This window comes from Asparagus officinalis, chromosome 2 (assembly GCF_001876935.1).
Source record: "Asparagus officinalis chromosome 2, Aspof.V1, whole genome shotgun sequence".
Lineage (NCBI taxonomy): Eukaryota > Viridiplantae > Streptophyta > Magnoliopsida > Asparagales > Asparagaceae > Asparagus > Asparagus officinalis.
The window spans coordinates 78,367,716-78,382,308 of NC_033795.1; the positions used below are offsets into that span (position 1 = coordinate 78,367,716).

The window sequence follows — 14,593 nt, forward strand, 5'->3', positions numbered from 1 at the left end:
GAAATTGATAATACCCTCCAAAAAAGTTTGGCATGGACCCTTCCATCATGGGATGAAAAAAACTCCCATGGCGTATTAACCACTTAATTCCAGAAAGATATGAATCCAAACCCTCAAATACTTTTCCCCCGAAACCCCCAACACTAAAAGCATCACAAACAAACCCCCAAACTTTTAACTTTTTCTAACAATCAACATTCCTTAAATTCTGGCAATAAACTATTCAAAATTGAAAAACTCAATCGGCTATTATTGAAGCAGAAACAAGTCCATACAACAATTGAAAGCCCACCAATCTACTACATCACATTGAGGCAGATTTGTGCCTTGAGCTCTATCGTGCATATGTATCGATGTTTGCATTTCATCATTTTATTGCTAGAAAGGGTTTGAAGGTCATGATGAGGCCTATCAACTCCGTTGTGATCAATATGAAGAAAACCATTTGATCCCCTGCAGCATCAAGAAACATTCAGTTTTAGAAATTTTATTTGTCGAAGGTCAATACAACTACACTAAATGTCCAAAATTGTAGTTAAGGTTAAGAGTTGTCATTTTATACTGCAACATGTCCTTGCAAATAGAGCGCTATTTCATGGGCCGAAACGTGGACTTACATAATTATATGCTTTAGAAATTCATGTCCAATAAGATTTGAACTTGGGTTGCTCGAATAACATATTAAAGGTCTATCGCACCAAAATTCCGAAGTTGTAAGAAGATTGAGAGTTATAAGTTTATAATCTTAAATGTACTGTGTTAGAAATTCAAAAATCAATATCCAACTTCTTAATCTAGACCATTTAAGAGGGGATGTTAAAAAAGGTAAATTTGACAAAACCCACAAAACCTTGAGGCATTTCCCGTGAAACCCCTTTGAACTTTGTTTATTCCACTAAACTCCCCCTGAACTTTCTTTTATTACTTTTTTTTTTATTCCAAAAGACATTACTATTCAATGTCAAATTACTCAAATACCTCAATAAAAATATAAAAATATGGAAAATATGTAGGGATTACTTTTGTTATTGAGTGGTAGTTTTTTGGGGGGTTCTGTATGAAAAGGTTTGGCGGGTTTTGGAATAAATAAAGTTCTAAGGAGTTTTGTAGAAGCATCCAAAAGTTTTGGGTTTTTTTCTGGACAAATTTACCAAAAAACAACGGTTGATTAACACAATTCTAGCCATAAAGATTACACCAGCAAGTGAAAACAATCAACAAAATTCTTCAAACAGCTCGAAATTTGAGATATACTATCAGGACTCTGGGGAGAACACTGAAGAACTAACAAGACGAACTTTAAATTATACTATACCTGGTAAAAAGGGAGAATATTGGCGCTTTTGTGCCCATGAAAATCTGCAATTAAGGGTGATTAATTTTCAATTGTTAAATAAAACAGGAGAAAGAAATTCTGATCCAATCAGCATTTCTGTAAACATAAAGACAAGTGATCAGTTTCAAATCTCTTGCGCGAACACGCATATGGGAACTTTCGAACACATGCACATCCATGGGCAAGGATGACTGTAAAGATTCTTTGAAATGCATCTTTAAATAACCATGTATAAAGAAACACTTAAAATTACAAGCATTAACTTTTAACAATTGGGTTGTCTTCTTTTTAAAAAAAAATTGTTAGTCTTGAATCTTTGATTGAAACAACCAGGTATGATTACCACTTGTGCATGTAATATGAGATATAAAGTGCATTGATACTTGACGTAGAAGTGCCATATGCATTTTATAAATAATTAAAAAGAAGTTGTATCATAGCAAAAAGCAAGTGAGCACTCTTCCCCTTGCACCAGGGGTGCAAAAATATCAGTATTTGCGGATATATCTGTATCCGCTAGGATAAGAATATGGATATTTCCAATAGGATATGGTTACAGCCATACAGTGAAATAGTTGAACCCAAATCTGGAATATCCAAATACATGTCGATCATACACTAGCAATCGTTTTAACCTTCGCTTTCTTCTTTTTTTTCCTTTTTTTTTTTGAGAATGGTTTTAACCATTAGATTAATGGATTTGAGATTAATTTGATAGTCCAGAGATTTAACCTGAGCTTTTCTGATATGCAAAACATATTAATGGACTCTCCTCTAATATCACATGACCTATATATATTACAATTTTATCTGTCGTCCGCATTTTTTCATACCCCTACATATTTCTTATTTTGTGCATATTCGTAATCGATTTTGGAGGATATGGATGTGGGTTTTCCTCACCGAGACAACATATCCATATCCTTTGTTGGCAAATGGATACAGATATGGTAAGTATCATATCCATTCGCATCTAACCTATTTGCACCCCTGTTTTGCACGAATGTTGGCCATCTTTTGGATTATTAAAAACCAAGTGAAGTAATCACACCGATCTTCCCTTTTCAATAAGACAAATTAAACTAAAGATAAACAATTAATTGGAAATAACTTTCCTAAAGTTTTACTTTTAGGACAGACTTAAATGCTTGCCATCAAACAGTGAGGGCATAAAAATTAAAAGGGAAAACTAAGTTTTTTTAGCAATGACAAGGATTTTAAAAGGTCTTACAGGGTAAAAGATAAGATCCAGAATTGATTCAAGTCAAAGTATATTGGTCACTCAGAACTAGTTAGACGTGAAAAGTAGAGTAATATAAGAAATGGTATGCTTGATACCATTCCAAAGGTTCCCATCTATAAAATTGAAAGTTGGAACATTATGTATAATGAGAAGTAAGTATTTTTTACACTAAACACCTAAGTTGCATGGACATGGGTATGAGCACAGTTCAGGTACGGGTGCAGGACATGGCCAATTTGTAAAAGGTAGGTCATGTGGACACGGTACCCTGGGACCAGAGGCATGCTTCGTGTGTAGTTAAATAACTGATGTTTGTATCAACAGTTCTTAACCGTAATAAAACTGAGAATGAGAAACTTTAATAAATTTGTTTCTATAAAGCAAATGATTGGTAGTTCATTGATAACCTCAAACAAAGAGAAATATCAGAGTAGAAATTTGACTGACTAAGTTTAAGAAGATCATACTCACATTACACCTGCACCTGCTGGGGCAATAGCTTTGGAAATAGACATTCCAGTCATCGCAATACCATTTGCAGCTCCTCTTTGCCGCTGAGACTGTTGTTTTTAACAAGGAATATTATCAGTAGGAAATTGTTTTGGTCAGTTCTAGCTAAAAAAATTGACTATCGCATCGCGAGATGAATAGACAATTACCACCACATTGTTTTGCAACATGAACATTCCAGTAATGATAATCGTCTGCATAGAAAAGAGAATTGCATTAGACAAGGCAAGGAGCTAGCTTGAATCATCACCTCTAAAAGTATTACTGTACAGTGAGAAACAACTTTTCGGACCAAAAATATACATTCAATGTTCAACAAAAGAAAAGGGAGTCACATATGCACTTTCTGAAATTTCAGCAACCATGCATACACTACAGATATCAGTATTCAGTATATACATTTCTCTACACAAATCTCCAGAAAACTTAAATAAGCAAAAATCTTCCATGAACTTTTCTAATTCACAATCAACACATAATCCTCTTCATCATAAATTATATCAAAGTGGTGCACAAACAAGATTGATTTCTGTGAAAATGTTATTGGTTTCTGTCCGTCATGATTCATGCATTATAATGCACTTACCAGATTTGAGAGGAAAAAGGAAAATCAAAATAGACAAGGTTGATGTTCGCACTTCTAAGACATTATTGGATACGCATATTAACATGCCTTTCCTGTAGAAAAACAGTTGTATGATTTAACAACTATCAAACAAAACTTTGTGCAAATTTGTACTCACCGAAAGAACGTTCTTCAACAAGGATGCACAATTCACTACTACTGAAAGCACAACTCCTGACAACTTAGGCATAAAGGGATACATGGCAAGTAATGGAATAGAAATAGCCTGCATATTGAAAGCATGGGATGTCAAGGTAAATAGGCAATGACGGAATAAACATAAAAGGATTAAGAGGTGAAACTGAGAGTGTACTGCTGCAACACGACACAAATTTATGGGCCCGAGGAGTCTCTCTGCTGGTGGGTAAAGAAACAGTTGAAATACTAGAAGACTGAAACCTACAAGTCAGTAACTAACCATTAGGAATCAAGATATGGATGAATAAAACTTACATAAGATACATCATGCCATAATCCGAGGAACTTTAAATAGGGGGCCAAATAAATAAATAAGTTAGTATTATATTATTTATTACTGAATGTTCACCATTTTTGCTGCCAAATTCTGGAAAGTCAGGTTCATTAAACTTTATACTATACAAACAACTTTTCACAGAATGTTTGAACTTTATTTCCTTCACTGGTAATAAGAAATGCTGCTTAGTCACCCAAAAAATAATCACAGAACAATATCTAAAGGTCGACGGGCATCAGGACCCTAAATTATGCTGTTAAGACTAAATAAATGTCCGTATATATTCATGACACTCTAAGCATTATAGAGACCAAAACCATAATCCTATAGTGTCACAGAGTCACTTGGATAACACGAAACATCATTTAACCAAATATGGGTTCAACATTTACATACCCGAGATTGACAGAACCTCGCCAACATCCTCAGATGAAAAACTTAACCCTCCAAATTTTCTGTCACTCTCAGCCCATAGGGAGAAGATCTGAAAATTTAGATTTGGTTACTAAATCTAACTAGAAATTAATAACAGATCGATAGATTAGCATAAGGACAAGAAAAACATCGAGTGGCCAAAATGAACCAACCAAGGGGTAGAACTGGATACAAGTTTATTATTGGATGTAAACATGTTCTACTATGATACAAGTTTATTATTGGATGCAAGCACACACGCACATGCACACACACACAACACGCATGCATGCACCCATGCACGCTCATTGTACAAACTCAAGGATTGTAATTTTACAGTCAATACTACTACTAAAGCATGCTAATATTCAAACTAATACATAATACTATGTGTGTTGACAGAAAACACTCAGAAAGACAAGGTAAAATATCAAATTTTACCTCGGTGTAGGCTGTATCATGAAGAGAAAAAACGCAATATACAATGATTGATGACATTAGTGGCCAATTTGTAAGAAGATTTTCTGTATTAGGTTGAGCCCTTCCTTCACCTTCTACATCCTTTTCTCTCATATCAGAGTCATGAGGAGATGGCTCCAGAGGTTCGATTGTTCCATTGGCTGTTTTGTATCCAGGATGATTGTGCACTGTTTCCTGCTTAACCATAATTGTAACAAATCAATAGTACAAAAAGAAGCTAATTCATTTTTTGACCCATTATTTCCGGGTAGCCACTGAATTTATTAAATGATAATATAGGCTTGCAAGAAACAGGTTTGAAGTAATCATAGTATATCAATGTGGGTTGACAGAAATAAGCCATGCCAGCAGCAATAATAAGAAGAGCAAAAATCCAAACATGAAAGGTAGAAAGTAAAGAGGGGAAGAAAAGAAAACCAGAAGATGTATCGACGCCACCCACTTAAGGCTTTTTATTATTATTATAGGAAATCCCCACTTAAGTATTTACCAGGGCGGACATTCTAAAGGTTAATTAAAAGGCAAAATCAATATACAAAGAAAAACTTCAGCTCACAAAAGGGGCCCTCAAACTGCAAGGGAGTATCATATAATAAGTATAATTCCCTTAACCATCACAACAACTTCAGAGTTTTGGTGCACTAGCAAGGAAATTAATAGCCTGGGAACAATTATGACGTACCTATGCTGATAAAGAAGTATATTTAGTAAAAATAATAGATATGATCACTAAATTGTACAAACATAAAATATATATAAAGAATGATGTTCAGTCACCAAAGAGAACATCATACATATAAAGGAGAAAAAACAAAATAAGACTAGAAATGGGATTATTACTCACTGGAAGCCAATAACAGGCAATGAGTACTCCAAAAGAAAAGAGTGATATAATGAAGCACGGCAAGAAGTAAGGAAACCTAGACATGTGATGGTTTAAAGTATGAGAACAATAATTAGGCAATCAATTTGAAGTAAGTGGGTGAACCATCCCTACCTCCCAAGAAAGGATTCTTCAGAAACAATACCTGGAAATTTCTCTGCAGGCTGATAGAAACATATTAATCACAACGAACAGGCACATAGTGCACAAAAAATTTCATCAACAAGAAATAAATAATTGACTAGATGTTTATACCGAATTTCATGACTAACTCTTCCAAAGAACTTGTAAATTAACATTGGAAAATGTCTGCATATATTTGGTAATTGTGACACTCATATGTAATGGAAGCTCAAAAGTTTATCCTTTCATATTTTTTCAACTTAGCTTTGGTTAACTTTATCCCATATGTTGCTTCCCTAGCTGTACTTAAAACTGTGAAGGAAAAAATCTTTTAAGTTCTCCTGATCTAACATATTCATAAATTTTCATTCTTAAATATTTCGACATATATATACCTTCCAATCTGTAATTAAGTATAAATTATACATATCTATTGTTAAAACTTTAAATGATATGTTTATGACTAAATTTCCATAATATATTGTAGTTTGACAAAAAAAAGTATCAGCATCCGAGAAGCATCAGGTCAGCATTCTCAAATGTGAGAATAGGAGCATAGGAGAACGTATACTTCTACGATTAATCCGTGTCTATGCGAGGCACATGTTGGCCAAATATTTCGTTGGGTATCATTTTTTGTCATATTTACCAAGATACTAATTTAAACTTCGCGTCTTGAGTATCATATCCTAATTTTTTATAGATTTTTTTTTTAAACTATGGTCGGAAAATTTCATACCAGCGCTAAGAAGCCTCCAACAGCTGGACCAATAACGAGACCTATGCCCCATGCTGTACTGACCTGGATATCAATTGATCTGTTATTAACTCTGAATTATAAAAGAAATACGAGATGGTTAGAGAAGTCTCTATAGTGAGTATATATGCTGGAGAAGTTTCTTATCCAGAAAAGGCCACATGCCAGAGGAGTCCACCTTTTGTCAGAACACTAACTGAAAATATGTTTGTAAATTGTGAAACTTTTGATAACTATAATTGCAGGTGCATACAGGGAACAATACCTGTTAGTTCATCAAAATCAAAACAATGAAAACATGCTTCATATCGCTTCTTGTTTTACTATTTTTCCACATTACATGATAAGTTCTTGTTTTATTATTTTTCAACATTATATAATAATTATCTGTTTTTACAAATGCCAATAACGCATTTGTGATTATGTGTGGAATTTTCACAAATAAAAATATTAATAAAAACAACAACAATTAAATTAGTGTATCATGCTGCAATGCAGCGCACTTATTGCAGTAAGGTGGTTGAACATGTTTAGGACTAAAGGTTAAAGAGAGTATTAGATGCAGAGATGAACACAGACCTAGCATTAACCAAGGGTAGATAGCAGCTATGGTATGAATTTTCCGTAACTCCATTTTACTACTAAGGCTTGCATAAGTCAATACTAAAAGGTTCATACCAGTGATAGTGCGATAGATTGCTGCTCTGGTCGACAAATTTCTACCGCGTATGCCTGAACAAAGCCTGATTAGAAGGGAAAAGTTGACAGGGACTGATGAGAACAACCTCATCAACGTAAGGGAATTAGCGAATACCTTTATCGGACCAAGTATACCATTCAAAGCTCCAAGAAGAAATCTGGTAGCAATTGCCATCCAATAATTTACGCTCAATCCAAAGAGGGTGTTAAATATAATCCTGAAATACAAACTAAACAAAGTCAAGAAAATATGAAATGCACAGGGAAGACTATTAATTCTGTAGTAAAGCATGTCTAAATTAAAGTGAAAAATAAGTAGTACTGACAATGAAATGAGGCCAATTATTATCACAGGTTTCCTTCCCCATCTATCAGCTATTACTCCCCAGACTACAGAAGTCAAAGCTCTCCCGAACATGAATGACGCGCCTTTAACATAGGAAACATGTATTTTACCAACAAAGCCTGCATAAAACCCAATATCTTCGACTCTTTCGGCAATATGTAAGTCCCTTATCTGTGATAAATGGAAGTCCATGAAGTCATGAACTATATTTTGCTTATGTCATATACAAGCAATGTACTGAAAAATGAGAACAGGAGCATATGCATGAAGGAATGTATAATCTCATACGTACCATGAAGTACAAAAACGGAAACAACGATGCTATTGGTAAACCTGGTAAGCAATCGGAAGATTGAAAGAAAATTAGAATATTGTCAGCTCTCTAGCAAAAGAATCTGCAACAAGAACAAAAAAGACTTCAGATGCTAGTAGAAAATAGAAGCCATCGTTTTAACTAAGAATCAACCTCGGGGCCTCCGAGGGGTTCCATCCCCCAAAAACTAACCCTGATCCACATAGCCACCGCAACAAGGTCGCCTTGCAAACCCAAATTCTAATTTCTTCAGAGGTTGTTCCTAATTACTAAATTTTCAGTGTACTATATGTAAGCTTGTAGTTTTCAGAGCGTCTTTTTTTATTTTTGAATTTTTTATGATGTATCAAAACTTTTAGGTATTTTCTACCAATTCCAAAAAGTTTTCAGAGGGTAGAGAGAGTAGTGGGAGAGAAAGGGTAACTGGGCTTTTTTAGGGTTTTTTTTTTTTTTTTAGGGTACACAGTTATGTGTAGTGTTTTTGCGAGGTTGGGTTTAAAGACAAATAAACAAAATTGGTTGGGTTTATAGGTATAAGTAAACAATTTGGGTATAAAAAATAAATTAAGGTAAAGCTTTGGGTTTAAAGGTAAAAACTCTATATTCCTATTAGTTAAATCCTAGGGTAAATTACACCAAACTTTTAGCAATGCCTAGTAAAGCCCAGTAACTTTCAAAATCGCATTATACCCCTAATAGTTATTATGAAAACCCTCAATATCTTCTAGGTAAATTACACTAAGGGCTTGTTTGGATTGAGGGGAATGAGGGTGAAGGGAAGTTAGGGGAACCATTCACCTCCATTCACCTTGTTTGGGAACCATTCACCTTCATTCACCTTGTTTGGGAACACTTAGGAGGTGAAGTTAATTCACCTCCATTCACCTTGGTTCACCCCCTAATAGTATAAAAATTGTTACCCCCCAAATTGGGGTGTAACCAAGGGGAAGGGAATTCCCTTCCCTTCCTTTCCCTTCCCTTCACTCAGTTTCCCTTAACTTCCCTTCACCCCCTACGAATCCAAACAGGCCCTAAGTCTCTTTCAAAATGCATTTTTGTGTTATTTTTTGCTCAATTTTGTAGGGGTTATCTGTTGGAGTATGCACGCCGCGGAAGATAAAACTTAAACAATCAAGAAACCCTAAATTTACCAAGCAATCAAGATAAACGGCAAACAACATGAGGCTGGCCCTTTGTGTTTAAGATTTGACACGTGGGCCTTGATCTATGTGTTTATATTTACGTCAACAACTTGTTTTAGCTGCTAATCTTTGCTTTTGACTTTGCAGTATTCCTTCCAAACGTGCCGCTTTCGCAAGAGCATCATTTTGGGTATATTGGCGGCCCTGACGTGAATGAAGTTTTTAGCCTTCGCAACAAAATTCCGTTGTGCACTTTCTCCGACTCGGAGAGAACGAGTATGCTCCAATTTCCCCGATGCTCTACTCTCAGAGCTTTGATCACCGATTTAGACTTGGAGACTCCTGCCGGCCATGATCAATTTCCTAAACCGGCGTTCATATTCGGAGATCATATAACAGCTGATGACCGCCTTATACATGCAGAAGATTCAAAGCTGCTACGGAGAGTCAATAATCGCTTCCTCTTTCTCCTAAATATGAAGAAGATGTATCCACTCTCCTATTTCTTGAATGTGAGCTATCGCCGAGGTTTGACTTTTGATATAGTCAAGGAGAAAGAAAATGTGTCGCTTGGATTTGGTCGTCAGACTCGCACACGAATCGGGGGACAACTCAAGGGTTTAAGGCCCTTACTGCTGAAGAGGAAGGCGAATATGATAGGAGGATTCGCAAGAGAAAACTCGTCGCAGCTAAGAACTCCAAGAGGGCTAAGTTAATGGGGGATGCCATGAAGTCTGCACCTATTGCACGCTTGGCTGATAGGGAGGACGAAACGCTTCGATCGATTCCTTCCAGACCCGAAGAGGTGGGAGCCAAAGAGACGTTGCCCCTTGGGGGTTTGGAATCTGCTTCCCCCTCTCTAGTCCAAAATCAGGGTGCACATGCCGACCCTCCTTCAGAGGCTGTTCCTTCATCTACTCGTAATGTATATATAGGTTTGATCTATCCAACTGCTCCTGCCCCGCGCTCGAAAGCTTTGAGAGAGATCATCAGGCAGCTAGAGATAAAAATGCAGTTCACAATTGATATTGTTAGCTTAGGGCGGGTCCCTTTTGAACGTTTCAGACCCCTCCTGACTGAAAGCTTAATGGATATCAGAAGTCATGGGAATGTGTTCTGGAATGAGACCTGCAGGGAAGGTATCATCGTTCTAGAAATGGAATTAGAGATGCTTTCGATTCTTCAACGCGATGATTTAGGTGAAGAAGTGGACCAGGCTCTTTCTGCGGCTAAGGCATAACGCCGTGAGATTCTTCAGAAGAGCCTATCTGAGAAAGAGTCTCGTATTGCCAGCCTGCGCGAGGAACACCTCCAAATACAAATAGATATGGGCAGCCTCGCTATGGGTATCCGGGATGCTGCAGCAGAACTTGCTCGCATTGGGTTAGTTGACTTGTAACCTCTTCTGTAGAGCGTTGTAAGGACCATTGTTCAGTAATCCTCGCTTTAGCTATTGTGGGGTGTGAAAGTCGTCAGATTGTAACTCTCACAGTTGATTATGAAGACCACTGAATAGAGTTTTCATCAATTGTCGGAAGTATCGTTAAATTGTAACTCTTCTCGATCTATGTGAAAAGTCCTCCATTTGCAGTTTTTATTTGTTGACATGAAAGTTATCTGATTGTAACTTTTATCATCGAGATATGGGAGTCGCCGGGTTGTAACTCTCCTCATTGAAGCTTGATGGGGATCAGCTATCTATTATGATTTTTAGACAACCTACACTAGTTTCAAAAGAGTAAAGATTTAAGACCCCGAGGACTAATATGAATAAGGACCTAGTACAAATTTGGGTATGCTTGGTACCAAGCATAATTTTTTTGCTTGACAGTGAGGTGGCACAATCCCCTCCACTCATTCAAATAGGGGACCATATTCACATGGGTTGAGAAGTGTATGGGGATATGCAACCATTTGAATGAGTATAGGGGATTATGCCACCTCACTACCAAGCATAACTTTTTGTGCTTGGTACCAAGCACGGGGGAACAAGTGACAATAGTTCTAGTTCTAGGTGTTTTTGCCTTTAAACTCAAAGCTTTATCTTGATTGATTTTTAAACTCAAGTAGTTATTTTTGTATCTATAAAACCAAGCAATTTTATGGGTTTGTCTTTAATAAACCTAATCTTTCAAATACACTACATAACTATGTAGTCCCACTAAAAAACTTTAAAAATCCTTTCCCCCACAAAAATCCTACCCCCCAAAATACATCTCTTAAATATGAGGTTAAAGGGAGCAATCCTTAAAAAGTTTTGAATTAGTAAAAAAAATCCTAAAAGTTTTAAATTAAAGAAACATACTAAATTCAAAGTTACTGAAAAAATCTAAAATTTTCAAAGCTACAAATAGTACAATAAAAACTAGAAATTATGAACAACAAAATAAAAAATTTAGAATTCGCAAAAAACACACTAAAAGTTTCAAAAATTACAAAAAAAACACCCTCAAATTTTAAAATATGTAAAAACATCCTGAAAAGATCAAAACTTATAAACAAGTATTTTTTGTAAATGTTGTAAAATTTGAACTTATTAGGGTATTTTTTGCAATTGTTGAAACTTATAGGGTGTTTTTTTTACAAAGTATAAATTTCTCAAAGGGATGTTTGCAATTCCTAATTTTTCGGTGTACTATTGATAAGTTGAAACTTTTAGGGTGAGTTATAAATTTTAAATTTTTAGGAAAAGTTTTTGCAACTTTCAACCCATTCAGGGTATTTTCTGCAAGTATAACAACAAGATAATGAAAGTATAACAAAAAAAGAATAGCAAAAAAAATGTTAAAAGTATAGCAGGAAAGCACACAAGTTTAGCAACATAATATTGAAAGTATAGCATAAAAAGACATACGTATAACACAAACAATGAAAATATAGCGGGAGAAGATTGAAATTAGCATGAAAAGATATAAATTTAGCATTAAAATATTGAAAGTATAGTAAAAAATAACATAATTGTATAAAAAAGTCAAAAGTATAGCAAGAAAAGATATACATATGACAAGAAAAAATATTAGCCTTGAAAATTGTAATAAACAACCATAAAAAATTCAAAATTTACAAAAGTGTTTTGAAAATTTCAGAACTTACAAACAGTACAACAGAAATCTCGGAACTAAAAACAACCCCCCTAAAAAAAGAATATGTAGAAAACACCTTCAACATTTTGAAAATTATAAAAACACCACAAATTCAAAATATATTTAAAAAAACGCCATAAAAATTCCAAACCTATAATCAGTACACCAAATTTTTATGAATTATAATTGTAATAAACAACCATCAAAAATTTAAAATTTACAAAAGTGCATAGAAAATTTTAGAACTTACAAGCAGTACAATGGAAATTTTGGAAGTAAAAATACCCCACCTAAAAAAAGAAATATGCAGAAAACACCTTCAACATTCTAAAAATTATAAAAAACATATTAATAATTCAACATTTATTAAAAAACACCCTAAAAAATCCAAACCTACAATTAGTACAATATTTACAAATTATAAACATCCCTCTAAAAAAATTGTAATTTGCAAAAAATACAATGGAAATTTCAAAAATTGTAAAATCACCATCAACATTTTGAAATTTGCAAAACTACCCTAAAAACATTTATAAAAATATATATTTGTAAGTTTTGATCTTTTTAGGGTCTTTTTTGTAATTTTTGAAACTTCCAATGTGATAAATCCAAAATTTTCAATGGGTTGTTCTATTTTGTAGGTTTTAAATTTTTAGGGTGTTTTCCATAAATTTGAATTTAAGGGTTATTTTGCAATTCAAGCTTTAGGGTGTTTTCTGCAAGTTCTAAAAATTATTGAGGGCTGTTTCCTCCATCCTCATAATAAATAATCCCTAATACAAAGAGAGAGGGAGAGAGAGAGAGGGGTAAAATAGGATTTTTAAAGTTTTAGTGGGGACCACATATCATATATTATATTTGGTAGATTAGGTTTAAAGACAAAAAGACAAAGTTGTTTGGGTTTATAGGTATAAATAAAACTACATAGGTTTAAAAATAAGTCAGGACAAAACCTTGGGTCTAAAGACAAAAAGCTCCTTCTTCTCTCTTCCTCATTTCTTTTTCTTTTGATTTTCTTTTTTTCTTTTTTTATTAAAAATAAGATGATATTAATGCGATAAACAATTACACATGTGATGATGACAAGCGGACAACAAGCTGCGCCGCTAATCCTTTCTGAATTATAAAACCCAACCTACGAAACACATACTCAGCGGACCCTGCTGTCGCCACATTCTTATTCATGAATTTCTGTACCCTCCTTAGGAACTCCACCGCATCAGCTGCAAGGAAACCAAACGTATCGAAAGCGAACGGGATGAAGCTGTGGTGGTTGTCCTTGCAAGCTTGATCATGTTTTGCTTTTAAATTTTTTTTTATGGTCGCTTGCAAGTATTATTTTCCGGTCCATCATATATTGTCGTAGGTAGGGATATTGATGATAATGGATTAGAGGATGGGAGTGGTCGATGGAGCGTGTGGCCAGGAAAAAAAAAAGATACTTTTAAGGGGTCAATTTGCAAAGGATGCAGCCTGCAGGAGTGACACGCGCGCGGCTGTTGCTCCTCCGAACGAAACACGATGATGGATGATGAGCGTTGCTAAACATATCGATGGAAGGGTTATCAACAATTTATGCTTGTACAAATAATACAAAAGAATTAATAAACATGAATGAAAGAAAATCTAAGATGAATTTCCCAAAAAAAAAAAAAAAATCCAATCATATCTTACTTATAGCTTTCGCTTGCTTACCAGCACAGAGGCAGACGGTCCACACGTAAAAGTACTCTTTGTACGGATGCCCCACGTTGGCATCCTTCTTCTCGTCAAGCTTGCAACCAGGACAGTTCTCAAAGTAAACCCCCCTCCTCAGCAACGCCTCCCTCTTCTCTTCTTCGTCCATTGAGTTCGCTTCGGCCTCATCAGCTAGCTTATAAGTTTGTTTGTTGAAAACAACAAACATATAAGCGTCAGCGATACTCTTATTTATTTATTTTTGGACCGTTGCTAGTTTAGAAGAGACTTGAAGGAATACAAAGGGCCCCCCCTCGAATAAACTAAAGCTGACGGCGACAAGTGTCCGATGCAGAATTTAAAGTTGGTGATTACGTTGATAGAATAAGCTAATTGCGTATCTTTAAAGTTTGTATTTTCTATCTCTATGATTTTGTTTCTCACTATTAATTCCGTCACTCTATGGGTCACAACTAGAATTGATGGG

The 14,593-nt window shown here is 35.2% G+C and overlaps 1 protein-coding gene across 2 annotated transcripts; it reads right to left on the bottom strand.

Annotated features, from left to right (window-relative positions):
* Positions 228-14,335, bottom strand: LOC109831712 (protein ZINC INDUCED FACILITATOR-LIKE 1-like). 2 transcript variants are annotated; one of them, XM_020399098.1, is made up of 16 exons: positions 14,125-14,335; positions 8,184-8,224; positions 7,872-8,062; positions 7,661-7,763; positions 7,525-7,578; positions 6,829-6,891; positions 6,081-6,130; positions 5,928-6,003; positions 5,045-5,257; positions 4,586-4,673; positions 4,028-4,113; positions 3,833-3,940; positions 3,239-3,283; positions 3,051-3,139; positions 1,316-1,359; positions 228-453 (listed from the first exon to the last, which is right to left on the bottom strand). In XM_020399098.1, the coding sequence occupies exons 1-16, from the start codon at positions 14,333-14,335 to the stop codon at positions 368-370; spliced, it is 1,548 nt and encodes a 515-aa protein (XP_020254687.1). In that variant the 3' UTR covers positions 228-367. The 2 variants fall into 2 exon arrangements, with proteins under 2 accessions (XP_020254687.1, XP_020254688.1); XM_020399099.1 differs by lacking the exons at positions 5,928-6,003; positions 6,081-6,130.